Below are 23,608 nucleotides of genomic sequence, written 5' to 3' on the forward strand. Positions count from 1 at the left end.
GTTCAAAAACTTGTAGTTCTTTTAGAAAGTCGCTAACTGACATTCATTAGTCTCACATCAGACATTATATTGCTGAAGGTTAAAGTGTGACATTAACTGTATTCTGTTTGTTGGCTACTTCTTTAATGTCCATTTGTCATGCTTAAAATCATGTATGAATCGTTAACGTGTTCTCATCATACATGATTTGGTGGGAGTGTAAATGCCCATTCCATTGTTTGTGCTGTTTGTGGGTTGCTACCCATGGTGCCCACTGGGGGTGCTGTGGGTTGGTTCACTCTGAGTTGGTGCCTTCATTTGAGGTGGAGAATGAGAGGAAGTGTTGCTAGTCGGTCAGAGCTTTGGGCGGGAATATCCCACGGACAGGAGGAGGAGGATGTTCTTCATCTTTGTGACTCTGGGTTAGCGCACTTTCTTCAGAGAAGGCTAGAGGCAGCACTGCACGGACTTTGCCGCCGTGGACTTTGCAGCCCTTGGACAGCGTAGCGAGTTTTCACGGTGTATTTGGAGCACGGTGTATTTCAGTGCTATTCAGCAAACTTGGCTGTGAAAGAAGCAAATACAAAGCTACTACACCCGTCGAAGCTCTCTGAGTTTTCTTGGGTCTGAGGGACTGCTACAAAAGGAAACAACTTTACTAGTATTCAGTTTACGTTTGGAGACAGAGTTTGAGTGAAAAGAACATTAAACCAGTTTAAGTTTGTTCCTGTTACAGGTTTGAAGATCTGAAGGATTTATGTTGTATTAAACACCATAGCAGATAACTGTAAATAGTAGATAACAATAAATGTCTCTACATTTTATGAATTCTAATACGTAAAGAATGTTTTCACAAGTAGAAGTTTCAAATTCATGAGCTTGAAAATATTTGACAAAATACAAACAGCTAGAATTGTAAACACATATATTATGCATTTTAAATTAATGACAGCCATGTTTGATTTTGAAGTTTGTGTTGGTAAAACGGGTTGTGAAGCGCACAGTTCCAGCTGATATAACGCAATCAACGTTAATAAACTTTTAAAGCAGGCAAATCTGCTTGATCGATGTCCCCTTGAAAGCAGCAAACTATAACCGTTAATAAGGAAGTGCCAGGCGGGGAAAAGGTCCCCGAGCAACACAAGTCTAAAAAGGAGAAGCAGTTATTTACTGTGTCACTTGTGAGTAAGAGAAGGGACCAGAGGTTACAAAAGGAGGACAAGGTTAGGAATTAAAAGTCAACACTGGATTTATTACGGCACTGAATTAGCAGCAAGCAGGGGGAAATTTGCTGTTTCAGTCAACACATGAGGTGGCCACACTGGAAGAGCTGAGGTTTATCTGACAGCGGAGAAGAGCCTCTGCATCTTCATGACTTTAGGTGAATCATCAATGACAAAGATGGAGCTTTTATCAGTCAAATCCACATCAGACCTCCTGTTACTCTACGGCTTCTTCAGTCTGCTTTTGGTAAGTTCTGTATCATCTTTACATTTACTGGATCAGATTTACTGTGCATAAAAAACGCTGAACCTCAACAAAAGGAAACAGTGTTAACCACAGAGGGGCTCATGATAGTCATCGCTGTAGTTCAGCTCAAGAAGCAAAAGTTTACTTTGCCTGTACAAAAAACAACAAAAAAGTCCTGTAGCAAAAGCTACAATTTGTTTGGACAACTATCTTTGGAAAAAGTATCTATGTATCTACTGTTGATAGTCAAATAGTTCTTCAGCATCTTTAATGTGTTTTTTGTTTAAATATCTTCATGTTTTCAGACTGTAACAGTGAACTCCACTACATTAGAACCAATGAGAACATCTGAACCTACAACAGCAGGACAATCCACAGAACCTGGTTAGTATGGAAAGTATTATTATTGTTCATCTTTTATAAGTTACTCTTAGTTTTTATCAAGTGTTTCCTCTTTTCAGCTCCTAGAAATGTAGAAAATGTATCAGTGGTGACCCAGAACACCAGCAGTTTAACTCTGAAGTGGGACAAAGTTAATAACATCTCAACATATCAACTGCTATATGATTCTGACCCAAAGAACATCAACGATGCTACTGGAGAAACATTTATACAACATGTGGTCTCTGATCTGACTGCTGGGACAGAATATAGTTTCACTCTTTTCACTGAGGCCAATGGAGTCAACAGCTCTGGATTATTATTCTCTGCTGCTACAGGTTGGTGATTTTTTTACTATTAACATCCTCAAATTTTGAAATTGCTGAATTTACTAACAGATAATTGACTGCAACAGTAAACTCTGTCTTTGTTTTTAGCTCCAGAAAATGTCAATAATGTATCAGTGGAGACCCAGAGTGTTAACAGTATAACTCTGAAGTGGGACAAAGTTAACAGCATCTCAACATACAAACTGCAATATGAAGAAAATGGTGAAACTGTCACTAATAACATCAGTAATGCTGATGCAGTTGTACAACATGTGGTCTCTGATCTGACTGCTGGGACAGAATATAGTTTCACTCTTTTCACTGAGGCCAATGGAGTCAACAGCTCTGGATTATTATTTTCTGCTGCTACAGGTTGGTGATGATGTTGTAACTTTGCATATAAACTGTATTGACAACCAACCAGCACACTTGATCATTCAAATTCATATCTTTAACGCTTGAATTCTCAGGCATCAGGAACAACAAATGTGTGGAAATAACTGAAATCCTCCACCACCAATTAAAAAACATAACTGCCTAGTACAATTGTTCAGACGTCGGCGATTTATTACAATCAGTGCTAACGAATATAAATAAGGTTCTGTGATTGGCTGCTTTGCAAACGCCACCCAATAATATATCAGATAGCATTGAGCATAGGTGTCTCAAATTCCAAAGCTGCTTTTTAAAAGATATTTTAGATATGCTCTATGAATAAATTTACAAATCACTGAATTTTCTGTGAATAATTCTACAGAAAAAATTTGAATAACTGGGATTTATAACAGTTTGCAGTCTGTTGTTTTGTTTAGAAATCAAATTTCTATATATCTCTGTTAGTTATTTGTGACATATTTTATTTTAAAATAGCAAAGAGAGTAATTAACCTCATTAAAAAAGGAATATAGAAGAAGGTTTCATAAACAGAAACATATTTTTGTGCTTTTACACTTAAAAAGTTCCCTGGTTACATCTGGATAAAAGAAAACCACAAATAAAGCTTCAGCTTCACTATGTTGTGATTTGGTTGCAGATTATGATTATTTTCTCAGATTTAAAATTTATCATCAAATTAGTCGGACATAAAAAGATGGGAACATTTTCATACAAAGATTTTATAAATCATTTATGTTAAAGTAATGACAGGTCATGATTGTCCTGTTTTGTTTCCTCAGTTCCTCTGAGTGTGACGTCGGTTTGTGTTTCGGAGCGTTTAGTGGACAGAGTAACTTTACAGTGGGAGAATCCAAATAAAGCCTGGAAACACAACCTGAGTATCAACGACACAAACGCATCTATAACCCAGGAGGAGACGACAACTGTGTCATATTTCATCTCCAACCTGAAGCCTGGGACGATGTATGAGTTCAGTGTGATCACAGTGTTCTCTGGACTGAACAGTTCTGCTTACGTCGATCACACAGTAACACGTAGGTACACAGGGCTCGGCAGAAGACAAATAAAACCTTTTTCTGCATTATTGTGTTAAGTTAAAGAAACAAAGAAGGTAAAATAATTGTTCCTGTTTATATTTCAGAGATCGACTGCAGTGCCGTATCCTGGAGCGTCACCAACTCATCGATCCAGGGAACAGTTGAAGGCTTGTTCTCCAAAGCTACGGCCTCTAATGGATCTGAACCTCTGATCAGTCCTGAAGGGAAAAACGTGACATTTTCTGACCTCCTTCCTGGAGCAACTTATGAGATTTCTCTACTGTATGAAACATCGTCTGCACATTATCCACAGTGTAGCATCGAAATACCCATCAGTAAGTACAAACCACTCATTATAACTTTATATGCATTACAGACGTTATATTACACTTATAATAAGTCTTAGACTGAGTATGTATTATTGTATTGGTAAAAGGAGATGGACTCGCCATTGATGGTATTATTATTATGGGTCATACAATTATCTTAAATGTGCATTGATATACATTTTATTCATGAAGGTATTTAATTCGAAACTGACATGATTTCATAACTGATAAAAATATTTTACAGGACATGTTTATAATGTAGAACCAAATGCATTTTATAATTCTGACAAATTAATAAACTCGTCTTTCTCTTTACAGTATTTGTTTTAAAAATAATTTTCTGGTTCTTTCCTCCCAGTTCCTCCTTCTTTAGCTCCTCTCTGCAGCTACTGGGGTTCTGGCTACAGCGCTTAGATTAAATGGGACGAACCGGATGGTGTGTGGACGACAGCTGAACTCAGCATAAGCGGGAAAACTTTCACTCTAAATCCAAATGAGAATCATCTCATTGTGGATGGACTTCAACCGGCCAAAACGTATAAAGTCTCTGTGATTTCAAGGCTGGAAACAAAAGCTGATCCCTTAATATCTGAACCATCAATTTTTTTCTGTTCGACTGATAACAGAGGTGAGCAAAGCTGCACACATTTTCTGTTTTGCTTTATTAAGTAATAATTTCTCTAATCTATTAAATGAATCCTTCCAGGAGTCATTGGAGGATCTGTGGTCGGTGTTCTGCTTTTTGCTGTTCTCATCTGTGTCATTGTGTTTCTTTTCCTTAAAAAGCCAGATATTATCCGGTTAGTGCTTCCTCAATGACAGAACTATCACTAAATCTGATCGATTCTATGAAATTTACCATTTCAATCTTTATATTTGTTAAAATATCAGAAAAATACCTTTCATCCTTGAATCCAAAACAACTGAAAGAAATGAGAGGTGAGTACACTGTAAAACAAAACATCCTGTTCAACATTAATGTTCACAACTCATGCAACTGGGCAGAAAAACTGAAATAGCTGAGAATAAAACTTCTGATCAGTTTAAGAATATTGTTTACTGTGGAAAAGTCTGGACCACCCAGCTTATTCATATATTACTTTTAATGTCAAGATGTCTACCTAGTTTACGTACAACTAAACCAAATTTATTAAGTTATTTTAGGTTTGTAATACTATTGTGCACAACAAAACTTCATGTGTTTCCACATGTTGCAGTAATTGATTTTAAAGTTTGCATGGATTTAAGTAAACACAACATATTTTCTTTGCTGTAAGATTTGTTTTTTCAAGTTTACATATTGATGAAATAATAATAATCTGTTTTCTTCCAGGACTGTTTCTGCAGCCAAATTTCCAGACCACTTCCAGCAGCTGAGTTTGTATGAAAACAGAGGATTCAGTCATGAATACGAGGTTCACAAAATAAAAATACCCACAATTAAATCTTCTCTTTCTCTACTCTGCTTTTAAAACAGTTTGTCTCATACAATGCATGTATTTCAGGTATCAGTTGTTTAATTTTATGGTGTCATATTTAATTTTAGGCTCTCGTTCCTGTTGGCACAGGCCAGACATGTAAGGCAGCGATTCTGCCAGAAAACAGCGAGAAGAACCGTTTCAACATCCTGCCTTGTGGGTTCAGGTCTTATTGTTGCTCCATGTTTACATTGAAATACCAGCTGAAGATGTTTCACCTTTTCTTTTCTCATCTGAGAGTTTCTGTGTTTCCTCAACAGATGACTGGTGTCGGGTCAAGCTTAATACATCAGCCCCCAAAGAGACGGGCTATATAAATGCCAGTTACATACCAGTAAGTGTCCATATCAATAACGGATTTGCTTAGAGAAGAATGTTCTTTTTTCTCCAGGACATGAAGTAAAGTCCAGAGTTGTTTATTGTTTCAAAAATAAATCAGTAGAAATTGTTTTGTTGAGTTTTTTCTCTGTCTTAATTTTTAGGTACAACTTCTCTATTGGTCTTTTTTTTCTTCTTTATTTATATTTAAGGAAATATCTTGGCACAATTATGGCAACTTTCTTATTTCATTGTTTTCTTGGTGTGAAGCGAATGTATCTGCTGCAGCAGTCTGTACGGCAGCGGCTTTGAAAATGTTTCTGACAGAAGATGCTGGGATGTCTGCACCTTATTTTAAAATATTTGTTTTAAAATAATTAGCTGGGCTCATTTAGCTGGGCACCAGCAACTGGAACTAACATCGGTTTTTATTTTGCCGACGAACTGCAAAGAGCCTAACCAAAAACAAAAACAAAAAACTTTGGCTGCGTTCACAATGCAGCCTGAAGTGACCCAATTCTGACTTTTTTATTTTAATTTATTTATTTTTTGCCCGGTTGTTCACATTTCCAAATATATGCGACTTTTATGTAATCTCCAGTGTGAACTGCAAACACCTGAAAGTGTCCCGCATGCGCAGTAGAGGGCGCAATAAGGTCATACATAGTGCTCAGTTCTTGCCAACCGCCATTAAAAAAAAGTAGAAGAAGAACTCAGTGTTTGCGGAAGTAAACATGGATGCTAACGGTGTAACATATCTTACGATTTTGAAGTTGTTATCCAACCGGAGCAACAACTTAATCCTCGTTATCTTCCGCCATGGTTGTTGTTTTTCTTCCCGCTTGCGTATCAGGGCGCAGAATAGTGACGTTTGTCGAGTATCAATGACGTTCCGGTCGGCTCAACGCGACATGTCTGTACAGACTCCGGCTGTATTTGAAAAGATCGGATGCGTATCGGATATCCAAGTGGCCTGGGTCGCATTCGAAAAAATCCGATCTGTGTTGTTCATAGTGTCATAAAACGATCAGATACAGGTCGCAGTAAGAAAAATATCGGAATAATTGGGTCACTTCCGGCCGCAGAGTGACCGCAGCCGTTTCCTCTGCAGGGCTACAGCAGCAGCAGAGAGTACATCGCCACGCAGGATCCTCTGCCCAACACAGTTGTTGATTTCTGGCGGATGATTTGGGAACAAAAAGTGAAGACAGTTGTCATGGTTACCAACCACATCGAAGCAGGACTGGTACGTTTTTAAAAAACAAAGTTATTCAAGAGTCAAATTTTAAAGGAAGTTGAAGTACAAAATAAAAGTTAATAGGTAACTTTCCTTGTTAAACTGTAATCACAAAGGAAATGAATTATAGCAGATAGTCAAACTGTTGTTTAATCAGAATATGAATAATGGAAATTTTATGGGTTTTTTTTTTATATGTAGACCAAATGTGCACAGTACTGGCCTGAAGACATGAAGCAGAGACAGTATGGAGACGTGTTGGTCTCTGTAACATCTGAACTGAAGGAGCAAAACTGGACGCTGAGGCAGTTTACCGTCAAACAGGTACAAGACTTCACTTTAAGACATAATATTGAGTCTAATAAAACTCTAAACACTTTTGGTTTTGCCACATAGTTGCTCTTAAAAATTCCCTTTTTTTTAAGGAGTTCCAGTGTTTTTATGAAGTTACACTGAATGTTTTATTGAATATTAATGTTTCCACCCAGAAAAGAAGCTCAGAGGAACGATCAGTCAAACATTTCCACTTCACTGTCTGGCCTGATCGCGGCGTCCCTCAGGGCACAGAGGTCCTGATCCAGTTCAGAAGGATTGTGAGGCAGGACATAGAGAGTGACGGATCAGAGTCACCAACCGTGGTTCACTGCAGGTACACATCAGGTTACCCAGTTTACCCAGTATGGTCTGTCGTTACTCCAAAGATTTCAAGGTTGTGGTTCTGATGGACTTAAATAAACCCAGATATTTAATTTTGTTTTGCTGTCCTAAACATATGAAAACACTTCAGATGAAATTATTATTTTTCTAAATATATATCTGCCAATATGTCACTATATTATGGCACCTTATTTTTAGTTTTTTACACATGTACAATCCAACCTTTTGGATTTTGGTAATGTAGTCAAAAGATGTAAATATCCATGCATGAACTTAATTTAAAAGAAAATTCCTGACAAAGAATAAAATCTAAAGTGAATTATTTAACACAAAACACAGATTTAAGATCATTTCTGTGTTTGAAAAGTTACAATTTTTGGACATTTGAGCTCAGAAATTAATTAGATTAATCAAAAAACCACGAGGTTTTTTTCCAAACCCTAATACTCTGTTGTGTAGATGGAGAAAACATTTGCAGGTAAATTTCCCATATGAAACATGACTAACCTGTTTAGGTTGGAATAAAAAAGTGGATTATTTGCAGTTCAACACACCAGAGCTGCTTGTGTTTCTGTGCAGTGATGGAGTGGGAAGAACGGGAACTTTCATCGCTCTGGACTTCCTGCTGCAGCAGCTGGAGAAACAACAAGCTGTCGGCATCAAGGACTTTTTACACAGGATGAGGCGACATCGGTCACACATGGTGCAGACGGAGGTAAAACTGCTTTATGCTGCTTCAGGATAATTACTGAAGCAATATAAACCAAAAAGATAAGTTGTGGAAAAAAATATGTTTGCCTATTCTACCCTTTTGTGTCAAATTAAGACTTTTCTGGTGACAAATCTGAACTGTAGAGCTGAATTATCCATCTAGAACTTTTAAATGTGCTGAATTTGAAATGAAAACATTAATATCTTGTCCTTAATACTGATGGTTTTAAATGGCTGTTCTTTATTTTGAACAAACTCAGGCTCACACAAACAGATAATCTGAAAAAGAAGTAAATAAATAAATGAGCAGAAGCCTGTTGTAAATATCTGTTTCCGTCTTGATCCAGCTGCTGAGTTGAATTTAGTTTCTTTTCATGACTGAATGTATTACATCATTATAGAAGAAATACAGAACAATGTCTTCTTAACTGTTTTTTAATCAACAATTTAAAAATGTTAAGAATAACAAGAGAACAGTACAACCTTAAAGCTGTTTACTTTTATTATTTACCTGTAAACTACAAAAGCCAGTTTGCCTTACAGTAATTCTTAGCTGTTTTTTTTTATAATCAATTGCCAATCAATGTTCAAATTGACAGATTGCAAGAGGTTGTGTTTAAATAATGAGACATTTTGTTCATTTCCTTTCCAGTCGCAGTACATTTTCCTGCACCAGTGCATCATGGGCAGCCTGCAGCGATGCGCGACCCAGGATGAACACGTTTATGAGAACGATGACACGTACGCAAACACCATCTATCTTAAAGAAATTATTTAACACAAAACTAGTTTCATTCCTGGAATAACTGTAGATAATGGCAAACCAACTCTGTGGATAGATTAAAGGTGGATGGATTGATAAAAATATTGATAATATCAATACCAAGTCGGTATTGATATTGGATAGATATTAACTTTGGTTTCACATTTTCTGTTGAGATTTATTTTAGTTTTGTATTTTTTATCTCTACCTTAAAAGAAGATGTTGTGAGATTTGCTCTGAAATGTTTTTTGCACTTTATTTAGGAAAAAACATACTCAATTTTTTTTTTTTCAGTTTATTGTGTTGATGTTAAAGTATTTTGTAGACGCCTATCAACTTTTTCCAAATTCTGTCTTAGCTTTTAACAAAATAATTCAAAGAAAAAACTACAAAACAGTTTTGTTTTGTGACTTCTGATTGGTCAGAAGTTTATTATAACAAACTTAAATAGTAAAAAGTATCGGTATTGGTATCGGTATTGGTGATACTAGTTGTGCTATCGGATCGATACCAAAATATGTAGCATTGCACACCTCTAGTCAAGATGTGATTGTTTTATACTGAATGTTTAATAAATGTTGTACTGTAAAAAAAAATCTTGTGAAATTGTACATTTCCTTCCTCCCAAGTTTAATAATTATGGAGCCAATTTAGGAAAATTCCTCCTCAGGTGGCCAAAAAAAAAAAAGACTTAAATTTGATCAAAAATCTCGAAATATTAATGTAAGAAACGTCACTCAGTACAATAAAACTCAGTTCAGTGTAAAAGTGATTTTATATTCAAATTACCAAGCAATAAACTTCAGAGTCTCCAAGGGCCAAAATACAATGAAATATTATCTTTAACACACAAGAACAATGCTTTAGCTCCTTGACCAGCATAAAAATGTGACATTTAATTGACGTAAATGTCAGAACATTAACCAAGCTAATACAAAATAAGTAAAACAGAACATTAAAGCAAAACTAACCACAGACTTACTCTCAGTACAGTATTAGATTTGACAGGAAATCAAAACCACAGCTTGAAAACATCACAGAGGCTCAGCGGGGAAGTGGTGCAGCCTTGGGTGTTTGTAGGTTTTATGCCACTGGTGAAGAAGAAGTGATTCCAGCTGTGGAGGTCTGGAGAGGAAGAGCAGGAGCGGACCCTAGTGGTTGATGGATGTATAACTTCAATGTTATTTACATTTCACAAGATGTAGTCATCACATTTAGGCTGCGTTCACACAGCAGACTGAATTCACCTAATACCAATTTCGTCCTTAATGCGACTTGAATCTAATCTTTTTACAACCGTCTGAACAACAGAGATCGGATTTCCCCCCCGAATATGACACAGGCCAATTGGACATCCGATACATATCCGAGCTTCTCAAATATGGCCCAAGTCTGTACAGTTGGGTCCCATTCATCACCCGGGACGTCATTGATACTCGACAAACGTCACTATTCTGCGTCCTGATATGCGCAAGAGGGAAGAAAGACAACAACCATGGCGGACGGTAACGAGGAGAAAGTTGTGCTCAGTGTTCTGGTTCCGGTTGGACAACAACTTCAAAATCGTAAGCTATGCTACACCGTTAGCATCCATGTTCACTTCCGCAAACACTCAGTGAGCACGCTCTCTATTTGTTACGTTATTGCGCCCTCTGCTGCACATGTGGGACACTTTCTGGTCGTTTGCAGTTCACCCTGGAGATCTCATACAAGTCACTTATGGAAGTGTGAACGACCACAATAAAATAAAATAAATCCGATTTGACAAAAAGTCGGAATTGGGTCACTTCCGGCTGCAGTGTGAACGCAGCCCCAGAAATGTTTTTTTAGAATATGTGCATATCTGTATCATTTTGATCACTGTTTTTAGGTTTCAGCCATTGTCAGATAGGTTGTTTCTTTGTGCTAAAATGTATTTTCTCGTGTCCAAATTTGCTCTTGAATATTCTCAGTATTGGTTTTGTAGCACAATAAAATGTAGCAAAATCAAAAAAGAAAAGTTTTTCCAAACCATTGAAAAGTAAAAAATTTCTATCTTGAAGCAAACTTAGGTTATATGAAGAACAAAATAATCCGATAGAAGGTAAACATTTAACTATGATAAAAGCATTTGAGGAAATATGAGTTATTTTCAGTCTTAGATGTCTGCTGGCAGTTTACTTGCTTTCTATTTAAATTAAAATACTTTACAATTATTTTTAAAAAGCCAGATTACTTTTTTTTAATGTTGCACTAAAAAAATGGAGCTCTATCTTAAAAAGATTGACTTAATTTGCTAAATGTAATCAAATTAAGTTTATCAAACTTGTTTTACTTACATTTATTTAACATGACAATATAATAAACTTAATATATTTATTTGGATAAACTTAATTTTATTACTTATAACAAATTGACTTTTTTAAGTTGGATCACCTGTTTTTTTAGTGTGGAGAGAGGATTAAACTATTCAGTGGAATGCTGCCCTCTAGTGTTTGTTATGTTTTCTAATATATATTTTCATGTTTATTACATGTAATTTATTATACTTCACATTTTATGCAGTCTGAAACAATTTTCTCTATATAAATATTATTTATTAGTACAGTTTAATTCCATGCTGCCACACTTTTTCCTTTGACTCAACTTTCCACTGATACGCTTGGATCCTCTGAACAACTCACTTCTTTAACAATGACCTTTGCCCTTTGCTGGGTGGTAATAACAGCTGGGAAGTCAGCAGGTGTCCAAGCAGTTATGTTGGCCATGATATGAATTTTATGGCGTGAAAAGAAAATATTTTTTTTATGATCTTAGAGAGAATCAGATCATAATAAAAGTTTAGAACCTTCCTCTCCATGTGTGATGAATCTATATATAAGTTTCACTTTCTAAACAAAGGAATAAAATATAACTATTTTACAATATTCAAATTTTTGGAGGTGTGTCTATAGTTATTGACTCTTTAAATCTTTTCATTTAGATTATTTTGGATTAGCTTGAAAATGCTACATTCTTTTAGCTCATAGTCTTAAAAAGAAAGAAAAATAAAACAAAAGTCATTTTCTACTCACTGAAAGGTTAACTAGTAAATGAAAGAGAGCAGCCGACATCCAACGTTATTGTTCCTACTTATTTCTTCCTTATAGAACAAGTTGCTAGTTAACAAGATTAAGTAAATTATATTTCAACACGTTTTCAGGAAATTCTGGACTTTCTTGATTTAGCAATGCTGGACGTTTTTCCCCAAAGTAATTTATTTCCTTCTTCGCAGTAATCTGCTTGTTTATTCCACATCTACATGGAAATAGGACTAAAAACTCACCTTTTTTTGCTGTAGTTGTAGGAATGGTTGTGAGAAGATTATTTTAATTATAGACTTCATCAGAAATACTTTTTTGGCATAAGTTGGAACTTAAGCAGTGTTTAAATGAATACAGTTATTAAATATTGTTTATTTTGACTGCTTCACTTGTTGGCGTTGAATTCCTGAACATGACAGTCTCTACCATATTATTGAAATTTTATGATAACCAACTAATAAACATTCCTATCAATAAACCCTATAATCCAGCATGAATGTTGAATAAATAATCTTATTAAAGCATCTGAAACAAGGTGTGCTCTGTTTGAAACACGGAAGATAATTAAAGTTCTGTTGTAAAGTTTATCATTAATGGTTGTGGAAAATTATCATTTAGGAAGGATACTTCCTTCACATGTTTCGCCAGAGGTTAGATGGTTTTTAAAAAGGCTCTTTGCTCTTTGTGAAGCTTTTATTGAGGCCAACTAAATGTGTTAGTTTAATAAACACGGGTTGGACTTTGGCTCTGCCTTTCACATTTTCAGTTTACAGTTCCTTATAGGTCCAAACCGCAAGGAAGCCATAAATATCACAACTCCCTTAAGCTGTGAACAGACAAGAAGGCAGACAAAATCTTTCACAAAATTAGCTCAGATGAATATTTTAAAGAAGTAAAAATGTAAATGTCGACGTTACAAGACGTCTATAGAGGTTTACCTTTACTTACTGATGATTTACGGATTCAGCCGGTCATAACCCTGAAGCGCACAGTTCCAGCTGATATACAGCAATCAACATTAATAAACTTTTAAAGCAGGCAAATCTGCTTGATCGATGTCCCCTTGAAAGCAGCAAACTATAACCGTTAATAAGGAAGTGCCAGGCGGAGCAAAGGTCCCCGAGCAACACAAGTCTAAAAAGGAGAAGCAGTTATTTACTGTGTCACTTGTGAGTAAGAGAAGGGACCAGAGGTTAGAAAAGGAGGACCTGGTTAGGAATTAAAAGTCAACACTGGATTTATTACGGCACTGAATCAGCAGCAAGCAGGGGGAAATTTGCTGTTTCAGTCAACACATGAGGTGGCCACACTGGAAGAGCTGAGGTTTATCTGACAGCGGAGAAGAGCCTCTGCATCTTCATGACTTTAGGTGAATCATCAATGACAAAGATGGAGCTTTTATCAGTCAAATCCACATCAGACCTCCTGTTACTCTACGGCTTCTTCAGTCTGCTTTTGGTAAGTTCTGTATCATCTTTACATTTACTGGATCAGATTTACTGTGCAAAAAACGCTGAACCTCAACAAAAGGAAACAGTGTTAACCACAGAGGGGCTCATGATAGTCATCGCTGTAGTTCAGCTCAAGAAGCAAAAGTTTACTTTGCCTGTACAAAAAAACAAAAAAAAAAAGTCACTGGTTGAATTTAAGAAGCAAATTAGATAATAAATACCTGGATGATTATATTTCAGCTGTCAAAGATGCAGTTGGAGTTAAATAACAGCTTCTCATTTCTTAAACAACCGTCTAAAGAGATCCAGAGAAGATGTTGGTCTGTTGAAGACGAGTCAAAATACTGACAGAAATCAAGCTAAGAAAACGTTGGAGCTACTAAAATTTACTAAAGAAGTTTCCAGCACAGTATTAAAAACTGGGAGAAATGTGAGGAACTATTGTTGCCGTGGAGGAAATGGTCATAATCTGCAGCCGACGCAACTTCTGTTGAAATTAAGTCAAACAAATAAAATAGGACTCACAGCTACAAACACATTCAGTAAGTTGTTATATAATAAAATGTTTATTTCAGTAACTCAATTCACAAAGACTGATGTTGTCGAGGCTTCATTTCTCATAAATAAGATGATTTTTAATTCCCAGCAAACAAAAACACAACATCAAAGATTAAAATATTTCCTCAGGACAATAAGAAAAACATATTTCTACAGGAATATCAGTTTAATAAAAAATATGCTTAAAGGATTTTTCAGAAAGTATTTATAATGAGACAAACGAGCTTCAACAGAACATGCAGTGTAATTTGTTCAATAGTGAAAGTAAGAACATTTCCACAATGTAAAGGGAACTCGACGCTGTAAAACATTTGAGACGCATTCAGTTGTGTCTACTCTCTTTTCTTTAAGTCAAATAAATTTGTAGAGTTTTAGATTTTGAGCCTAAATGTTTGAGTTTGTGAAAGATAAACTTACAGCAGTAACTTGTTAACTTTTTATTAAGAGTTGAATAAACTAGAGTTCTTAGGTCAGCACTTAAAAAACTGAAAGAAGAAAAAGACTGGGAACTATTTCCCAGAATGCTTAGCGGCGTGTTTTTGTTTCCTGAGATGAAGCGTTACATTGATCTGACTCTTGTGTTATTAAGGCAAATGTTCATTTTAATGCAGCTGACAGTTTGCAAAGCTTGAGGATAATGTCCTGATCACACTAAATGTTTCTGAGCTGAATTCATTGAGATGTTTCATAAAATTCATCATCAGATCAGAAATTTGGTTCATGTGATTTGAAACTAGAATTTAATTTATTCTACAGTAAAATAAGTCGTTATTTAAACTTGATATTGTGAGTGAAAATAATAGAGAAATCAGGTCAGATTTTATTGCATATTGTGATTTAATTTGGTTTAAATTGCAGGATTAAGTTAAAACTCTCAATTCAAGATTAATGAACTTAAAAAACATTTAGACAACTTGTCTCTTGTTGTTAAATCAACTTCATGAACTTTAATTTCTGAGTTAAAACCAAAATTATTTTCTTGTTGACTTAAATTGCATTTTCCAGGCAGCAGGTGGACTTTCATTTTCACGTTAAACCACCTTCTAATGTTTTACAGTGTGCTGATTGGGACTGATCAGCTGTGTAGAAACGTATCAGTGAAGGTAATAGGAGAAAAAGACTTTAAATTGTAAGAAAGCAGAATAGAAAAGAGTCCAGAGCAGCAGAAGAAGGTCATGTGATCTCATGACTTCAGATTTACCCTCTTCCAGACTGATTGGGGCATCAGGTTAAGAAGGGAGGCAGATGAAATGATGCACCCATCATGCCTAGTGGGGGCAGCACTATGATCTGGGGTTGTTGCAGTTGATCAGGTCTCGTTTTAGCAACATTATGCCTCCAACTTAAGAAACACATGGCCTGCATGGCAGGTTTCCAAAGCCACTCCTGAGTAAAAATAGCATTGAGGCCATTTTTCCAGAGCGTATCCTGATGATCCCTAAGACCTTTAGGAAAACATTCTGTTTACTGACGGGACAAAAGCTGGACTCTTTGGAAGGAGTGTGTCTCATTACATCTGGGGTAAAAGTAACACCATGTCATCACACTGATGGTAAAACCAGGCGGTGGTGGTGTGATGGTCTGGGGCTGTTTGGCTGCTTCTGGACCTGGAAGCTTTGCTGTGATCAGTGGAGCCATGAATTCATCTCTACACCAAAACATCCTGGAGGAAAACGGCTGGAGCTGAAACCAGTTTGGGTTCTGCAGCAGGACAATGACCCAAAACACAGCAGCAGGTCCACCTCTGAAAGGCTGAAGACAAACAAAATAAGAACTTCAGAGTGGCCTAGTCAAAGTACTGACATGAAACCTATTAAGATGCTGTGGCAGGACCTTAAAAATTACATTTATGCTGGAGAAACGTCCAATAGAGCTGAACTACAATAATTCTGTTAAATGAAAGTTATCACAAACACCTGACTGCAGTTGTTGCTACTAATGGTCAGATAATCAATATTTCACACAGGGTTCAGATTTATTTTCTCCCTCAATAATAAACATCTTCATTTAAAAACTGCACTTGTGTTTACTTTGATTAACATTTAAATTGGTTTGATGTTCAGAAACACTGAAGTGTGACAAACATGCAAATAATAGGAAGTCAGGAGGGGCAAGGAAACAATTTGTTCTTTGGAAAAAGTATCTATGTATCTACTGTTGATAGTCAAATAGTTCTTCAGCATCTTTAATGTGTTTTTTGTTTAAATATCTTCATGTTTTCAGACTGTAACAGTGAACTCCACTACATTAGAACCAATGAGAACATCTGAACCTACAACAGCAGGACAATCCACAGAACCTGGTTAGTATGGAAAGTATTATTATTGTTCATCTTTTATAAGTTACTCTTAGTTTTTATCAAGTGTTTCCTCTTTTCAGCTCCTAGAAATGTAGAAAATGTATCAGTGGTGACCCAGAACACCAGCAGTTTAACTCTGCAGTGGGACAAAGTTAACGGCATCTCAACATACAAACTGCTATATGATTCTGACACAAAGAACATCAACGATGCATCTGGAAAAACAGTTGTACAACATGTGGTCTCTGATCTGACTGCTGGGACAGAATATAGTTTCACTCTTTTCACTGAGGCCAATGGAGTCAACAGCTCTGGATTATTATTCTCTGCTGCTACAGGTTGGTGATTTTTTATTATTTATGAGAAATTTCTGGATTTATTTAAAGAAGCAACCGCCTGCAACAATGAGCTCTGCCTTTGTTTTTCAGCTCCTGAAAATATAGAACGTGTATCAGTGGAGACCCAGAGTGTTAACAGTATAACTCTGAAGTGGGACAAAGTTAACAGCATCTCAACATACAAACTGCAATATGAAGAAAATGGTGAAACTGTCACTAATAACATCAGTAATGCTGATGCAGTTGTACAACATGTGGTCTCTGATCTGACTGCTGGGACAGAATATAGTTTCACTCTTTTCACTGAGGCCAATGGAGTCAACAGCTCTGGATTATTATTCTCTGCTGCTACAGGTTGGTGATTTCTGAGTTTTGTCTCAGAAATTAGAAAATCACTCTCAGCGTATCTGGAGCATCACCTCCATTTACTATGTAATTAAATCAGGAATTAGATAATTCCTATTTTTTTGTCCAAGAATAAATTTTTTTTTTTGCTTTTCATCAGATGTCTCTGGTTTCTCTTTGTTTTTCAGCTCCTGACGATGTAAAAGATGTATCAGTCATAACCCAGAACACCAGCAGTATAACTCTGCAGTGGGACAAAGTTAACAACATCTCAACATACAAACTGCAATATGATTCTGACCCAAACAACATCAGTGATACTTCTGAAAAAAACATTTGTACAACATGTGGTCTCTGATCTGACTGCTGGGACAGAATATAATTTCACTCTCTTCACTGTGTTGAATGATCTCATCAGCTCTGGATTATTATTCTCTGCTGCTACAGGTTGGTGATCTGTGAATCTTATATCATTCCAAGATGATCACTCTCAGTGTACCTGGAGCATCACGTCCTTTTGGTCCACAAATTAGATTAAATAACATTTTTTTCCCATGCAATTCTTACTCTTTGCGTACCTGTCTTCTTAACTTTTGTCAAGTGTCTCCTCTTTGTTTTTCAGCTCCTGAAAATGTAGAAAGTGTGTCAGTCATAACTCAGAACACCAGCAGTATAACTCTGCAGTGGGACAAAGTTAGCAACATCTCAATATATAAACTGGAATATGAAGAAAATGGTGAAACTGTCACTAATAACATCAGTAATGCTGATGATGTTGTACAACATGTGGTCTCTGATCTGACTGCTGGGACAAAATATAGTTTCATTCTTTTCACTGAGGCCAATGGAGTCAACAGCTCTGGATTATTATTCTCTGCTGCTACAGGTTGGTGATCTGTTAATTCCAAGTTGATAACAGTCAGTGCATCTAGAGCATCAACTCCTTTTTGTCCACAAAATTTATATAAATTAAATAATTCATATTCTTTCCCTGAATTACATCATTTTGCTGTGCAGTCTGTCTAATTTACATTTCTAATATGTCTCTGTCTCTTTGTTTTTCAGCTCCTGAAAATGTAGAAAGTGTGTCAGTCATAACTCAGAACACCAGCAGTATAACTCTGCAGTGGGACAAAGTTAACAGCATCTCAATATATAAACTGCAATATGAAGAAAATGGTGAAACTGTCATTAATAACATCAATAATGCTGATGATGTTGTACAACATGTGGTCTCTGATCTGACTGCTGGGACAGAATATAGTTTCACTCTTTTCACTGAGGCCAATGGAGTCAACAGCTCTGGATTATTATTCTCTGCTGCTACAGGTTGGTGATTTCTGATAGTTAATGAGAGAAACGTTGGATGAGTTTACAGAAATTATTTACGCACAAAAACAACAGTTACTAACTTCCTCACAAGTTAAAGATAATTGACATCAAACCTCAGGAATCAGACAATATCAACACATAAATGATTATAGTGTGAAACGTTTTTTGTTTTCACTCTAAATTATGATGAATTGGTCTGTTAGACATTTTAGACATAATTATTCTGGTAGATTTAGATTTAAAATGTTTTTCATTCAACCTAGAATTATATTTCTGATAAGAAATGGGGCAGGCAGCTTATCAGATCATAGAAATATATCAAAAACATGTAGATTACTAAATTAAAAACCTTTTTCTTTGCATTTGATTTAAAAAATCAATAATCAATTAAGCAAACTTTATGAGCGTAATAGCAATGAAGGCTTTCTGTTATATTTCATCAGTCTATCTTTGGTTATAATCTCCATGTCTTTGAGGATGGAAGGCCTCCTTGCCATCACCCTCATGAATTCATGTCATTTTAAAATATCAATTTTGCTTCAACTCAGAAGAAACATATTGGTAAAATAAATAAAAAATCACTTTAAATCTAATCCTGCAGATTGTATAAATAACCTCAAATTAACTCATTAATTCAGATGTTTCTTTCTCCTCTTTGTTTTTCAGCTCCTGAGAATGTAGTAAAAGTAGAAGTGGAGGCAAGAAACACCAGCAGTTTAACTCTGCAGTGGGACAAAGTTAACAACATCTCAACATATAAACTGGAATATATAGAAAATGGAGTTTCTTTCACAAAGAACATCAGTGATACATCTGTAGAAACATTTGTACAACATGTGGTTCCTGATCTGACTGCTGGGACAGAATATAGTTTTTCTCTCTTCACTGTGTTGAATGAAGTCAGCAGCTCTGGATTCATATTTACTGAAGCTACAGGTTGGTGATCAGTAAATATTAATGTGAGAAAAAGTAGATTGAGATTAGTAGCCACCTGGAAATATCAATTAACTGCATAATAAGTCAAATATATTCCACAATAAAAGTGGAAACTATCCATGGTCAAAAACATCAAGACCATGAACATTTGATTTTTATTTGTTGTTTTAATGTTTACTTTGGTTTTTGATATTAATATGATTTTCTGTTACAAACTACATTCAGCTTTTCATCAGATGTCTCTGGTTCCTCTCTGCTTTCAGCTCCTGAAAATGTAGAAAGTGTGTCAGTGGAAACTCAGAACACCAGCAGTATAACAATAAAGTGGGACAAAGTTAACAACATCTCAACATACAAACTGCAATATGATTCTGTCACAAAGAACATCAGTGATAATTCTGGAGAAACATTTGTGCAACATGTGGTCTCTGATCTGACTGCTGGGACAGAATATAGTTTCACTCTTTTCACTGAGGCCAATGGAGTCAACAGCTCTGGATTATTATTCTCTGCTGCTACAGGTTGGTGATGATGTTGTAACTTTGCATATAAACTGTATTGACAACCAACCAGCACACTTGATCATTCAAATTCATATCTTTAACGCTTGAATTCTCAGGCATCAGGAACAACAAATGTGTGGAAATAACTGAAATCCTCCACCACCAATTAAAAAACATAACTGCCTAGTACAATTGTTCAGACGTCGGCGATTTATTACAATCAGTGCTAACGAATATAAATAAGGTTCTGTGATTGGCTGCTTTGCAAACGCCACCCAATAATATATCAGATAGCATTGAGCATAGGTGTCTCAATTCCAAAGCTGCTTTTTAAAAGATATTTTAGATATGCTCTATGAATAAATTTACAAATCACTGAATTTTCTGTGAATAATTCTACAGAAAAAATTTGAATAACTGGGATTTATAACAGTTTGCAATTTGTTGTTTTGTTTAGAAATCAAATTTCAATATATCTCTGTTAGTTATTTGTGACATATTTTATTTTAAAATAGCAAAGAGAGTAATTAACCTCATTAAAAAAGGAATATAGAAGAAGGTTTCATAAACAGAAACATATTTTTGTGCTTTTACACTTAAAAAGTTCCCTGGTTACATCTGGATAAAAGAAAACCACAAATAAAGCTTCAGCTTCACTATGTTGTGATTTGGTTGCAGATTATGATTATTTTCTCAGATTTAAAATTTATCATCAAATTAGTCGGACATAAAAAGATGGGAACATTTTCATACAAAGATTTTATAAATCATTTATGTTAAAGTAATGACAGGTCATGATTGTCCTGTTTTGTTTCCTCAGTTCCTCTGAGTGTGACGTCGGTTTGTGTTTCGGAGCGTTTAGTGGACAGAGTAACTTTACAGTGGGAGAATCCAAATAAAGCCTGGAAACACAACCTGAGTATCAACGACACAAACGCATCTATAACCCAGGAGGAGACGACAACTGTGTCATATTTCATCTCCAACCTGAAGCCTGGGACGATGTATGAGTTCAGTGTGATCACAGTGTTCTCTGGACTGAACAGTTCTGCTTACGTCGATCACACAGTAACACGTAGGTACACAGGGCTCGGCAGAAGACAAATAAAACCTTTTTCTGCATTATTGTGTTAAGTTAAAGAAACAAAGAAGGTAAAATAATTGTTCCTGTTTATATTTCAGAGATCGACTGCAGTGCCGTATCCTGGAGCGTCACCAACTCATCGATCCAGGGAACAGTTGAAGGCTTGTTCTCCAAAGCTACGGCCTCTAATGGATCTGAACCTCTGATCAGTCCTGAAGGGAAAAACGTGACATTTTCTGACCTCCTTCCTGGAGCAACTTATGAGATTTCTCTACTGTATGAAACATCGTCTGCACATTATCCACAGTGTAGCATCGAAATACCCATCAGTAAGTACAAACCACTCATTATAACTTTATATGCATTACAGACGTTATATTACACTTATAATAAGTCTTAGACTGAGTATGTATTATTGTATTGGTAAAAGGAGATGGACTCGCCATTGATGGTATTATTATTATGGGTCATACAATTATCTTAAATGTGCATTGATATACATTTTATTCATGAAGGTATTTAATTCGAAACTGACATGATTTCATAACTGATAAAATATTTTACAGGACATGTTTATAATGTAGAACCAAATGCATTTTATAATTCTGACAAATTAATAAACTCGTCTTTCTCTTTACAGTATTTGTTTTAAAAATAATTTTCTGGTTCTTTCCTCCCAGTTCCTCCTTCTTTAGCTCCTCTCTGCAGCTACTGGGGTTCTGGCTACAGCGCTTAGATTAAATGGGACGAACCGGATGGTGTGTGGACGACAGCTGAACTCAGCATAAGCGGGAAAACTTTCACTCTAAATCCAAATGAGAATCATCTCATTGTGGATGGACTTCAACCGGCCAAAACGTATAAAGTCTCTGTGATTTCAAGGCTGGAAACAAAAGCTGATCCCTTAATATCTGAACCATCAATTTTTTTCTGTTCGACTGATAACAGAGGTGAGCAAAGCTGCACACATTTTCTGTTTTGCTTTATTAAGTAATAATTTCTCTAATCTATTAAATGAATCCTTCCAGGAGTCATTGGAGGATCTGTGGTCGGTGTTCTGCTTTTTGCTGTTCTCATCTGTGTCATTGTGTTTCTTTTCCTTAAAAAGCCAGATATTATCCGGTTAGTGCTTCCTCAATGACAGAACTATCACTAAATCTGATCGATTCTATGAAATTTACCATTTCAATCTTTATATTTGTTAAAATATCAGAAAAATACCTTTCATCCTTGAATCCAAAACAACTGAAAGAAATGAGAGGTGAGTACACTGTAAAACAAAACATCCTGTTCAACATTAATGTTCACAACTCATGCAACTGGGCAGAAAAACTGAAATAGCTGAGAATAAAACTTCTGATCAGTTTAAGAATATTGTTTACTGTGGAAAAGTCTGGACCACCCAGCTTATTCATATATTACTTTTAATGTCAAGATGTCTACCTAGTTTACGTACAACTAAACCAAATTTATTAAGTTATTTTAGGTTTGTAATACTATTGTGCACAACAAAACTTCATGTGTTTCCACATGTTGCAGTAATTGATTTTAAAGTTTGCATGGATTTAAGTAAACACAACATATTTTCTTTGCTGTAAGATTTGTTTTTTCAAGTTTACATATTGATGAAATAATAATAATCTGTTTTCTTCCAGGACTGTTTCTGCAGCCAAATTTCCAGACCACTTCCAGCAGCTGAGTTTGTATGAAAACAGAGGATTCAGTCATGAATACGAGGTTCACAAAATAAAAATACCCACAATTAAATCTTCTCTTTCTCTACTCTGCTTTTAAAACAGTTTGTCTCATACAATGCATGTATTTCAGGTATCAGTTGTTTAATTTTATGGTGTCATATTTAATTTTAGGCTCTCGTTCCTGTTGGCACAGGCCAGACATGTAAGGCAGCGATTCTGCCAGAAAACAGCGAGAAGAACCGTTTCAACATCCTGCCTTGTGGGTTCAGGTCTTATTGTTGCTCCATGTTTACATTGAAATACCAGCTGAAGATGTTTCACCTTTTCTTTTCTCATCTGAGAGTTTCTGTGTTTCCTCAACAGATGACTGGTGTCGGGTCAAGCTTAATACATCAGCCCCCAAAGAGACGGGCTATATAAATGCCAGTTACATACCAGTAAGTGTCCATATCAATAACGGATTTGCTTAGAGAAGAATGTTCTTTTTTCTCCAGGACATGAAGTAAAGTCCAGAGTTGTTTATTGTTTCAAAAATAAATCAGTAGAAATTGTTTTGTTGAGTTTTTTCTCTGTCTTAATTTTTAGGTACAACTTCTCTATTGGTCTTTTTTTTCTTCTTTATTTATATTTAAGGAAATATCTTGGCACAATTATGGCAACTTTCTTATTTCATTGTTTTCTTGGTGTGAAGCGAATGTATCTGCTGCAGCAGTCTGTACGGCAGCGGCTTTGAAAATGTTTCTGACAGAAGATGCTGGGATGTCTGCACCTTATTTTAAAATATTTGTTTTAAAATAATTAGCTGGGCTCATTTAGCTGGGCACCAGCAACTGGAACTAACATCGGTTTTTATTTTGCCGACGAACTGCAAAGAGCCTAACCAAAAACAAAAACAAAAAACTTTGGCTGCGTTCACAA

At 35.9% G+C, this 23,608-nt stretch overlaps 2 protein-coding genes across 50 annotated transcripts in view; both read left to right on the forward strand.

The window, feature by feature from the left end:
* The first annotated feature begins 1,231 nt into the window (after nt 1-1,231).
* LOC114154813 (protein tyrosine phosphatase receptor type H) overlaps nt 1,232-23,608 on the forward strand; it is a 64,297-nt gene continuing 41,920 nt past the window's right edge. For 28 of the 49 annotated variants that reach the window (XM_028034239.1, XM_028034258.1, XM_028034368.1 and 25 more), the window contains exons 1-10: nt 1,232-1,449; nt 1,755-1,833; nt 1,911-2,168; nt 2,268-2,429; nt 16,692-16,793; nt 16,884-17,147; nt 17,761-18,024; nt 18,204-18,467; nt 19,137-19,406; nt 19,670-19,927. In XM_028034239.1, coding sequence (XP_027890040.1) covers nt 1,351-1,449; nt 1,755-1,833; nt 1,911-2,168; nt 2,268-2,429; nt 16,692-16,793; nt 16,884-17,147; nt 17,761-18,024; nt 18,204-18,467; nt 19,137-19,406; nt 19,670-19,927 — 2,020 coding nt within the window. In that variant the 5' untranslated portion in view covers nt 1,232-1,350. Of the gene's footprint in view, nt 1,450-1,754; nt 1,834-1,910; nt 2,169-2,267; nt 2,430-13,280; nt 13,606-16,379; nt 16,459-16,535; nt 16,554-16,691; nt 16,794-16,883; nt 17,148-17,483; nt 17,586-17,760; nt 18,025-18,203; nt 18,468-19,136; nt 19,407-19,669; nt 19,928-23,608 lie in introns of those variants that run through there. The other 21 variants (XM_028034552.1, XM_028034578.1, XM_028034614.1 and 18 more) reach the window with 18 other exon arrangements.
* Nucleotides 6,318-11,072, forward strand: LOC114155047 (receptor-type tyrosine-protein phosphatase eta). The gene is made up of 5 exons (XM_028034710.1): nt 6,318-6,963; nt 7,156-7,278; nt 7,443-7,603; nt 8,191-8,326; nt 8,975-11,072. The coding sequence occupies exons 1-5, from the start codon at nt 6,901-6,903 to the stop codon at nt 9,098-9,100; spliced, it is 609 nt and encodes a 202-aa protein (XP_027890511.1). The 5' UTR covers nt 6,318-6,900; the 3' UTR covers nt 9,101-11,072.

The sequence above is a fragment of the Xiphophorus couchianus genome, chromosome 2 (genome assembly GCF_001444195.1).
Source record: "Xiphophorus couchianus chromosome 2, X_couchianus-1.0, whole genome shotgun sequence".
Lineage (NCBI taxonomy): Eukaryota > Metazoa > Chordata > Actinopteri > Cyprinodontiformes > Poeciliidae > Xiphophorus > Xiphophorus couchianus.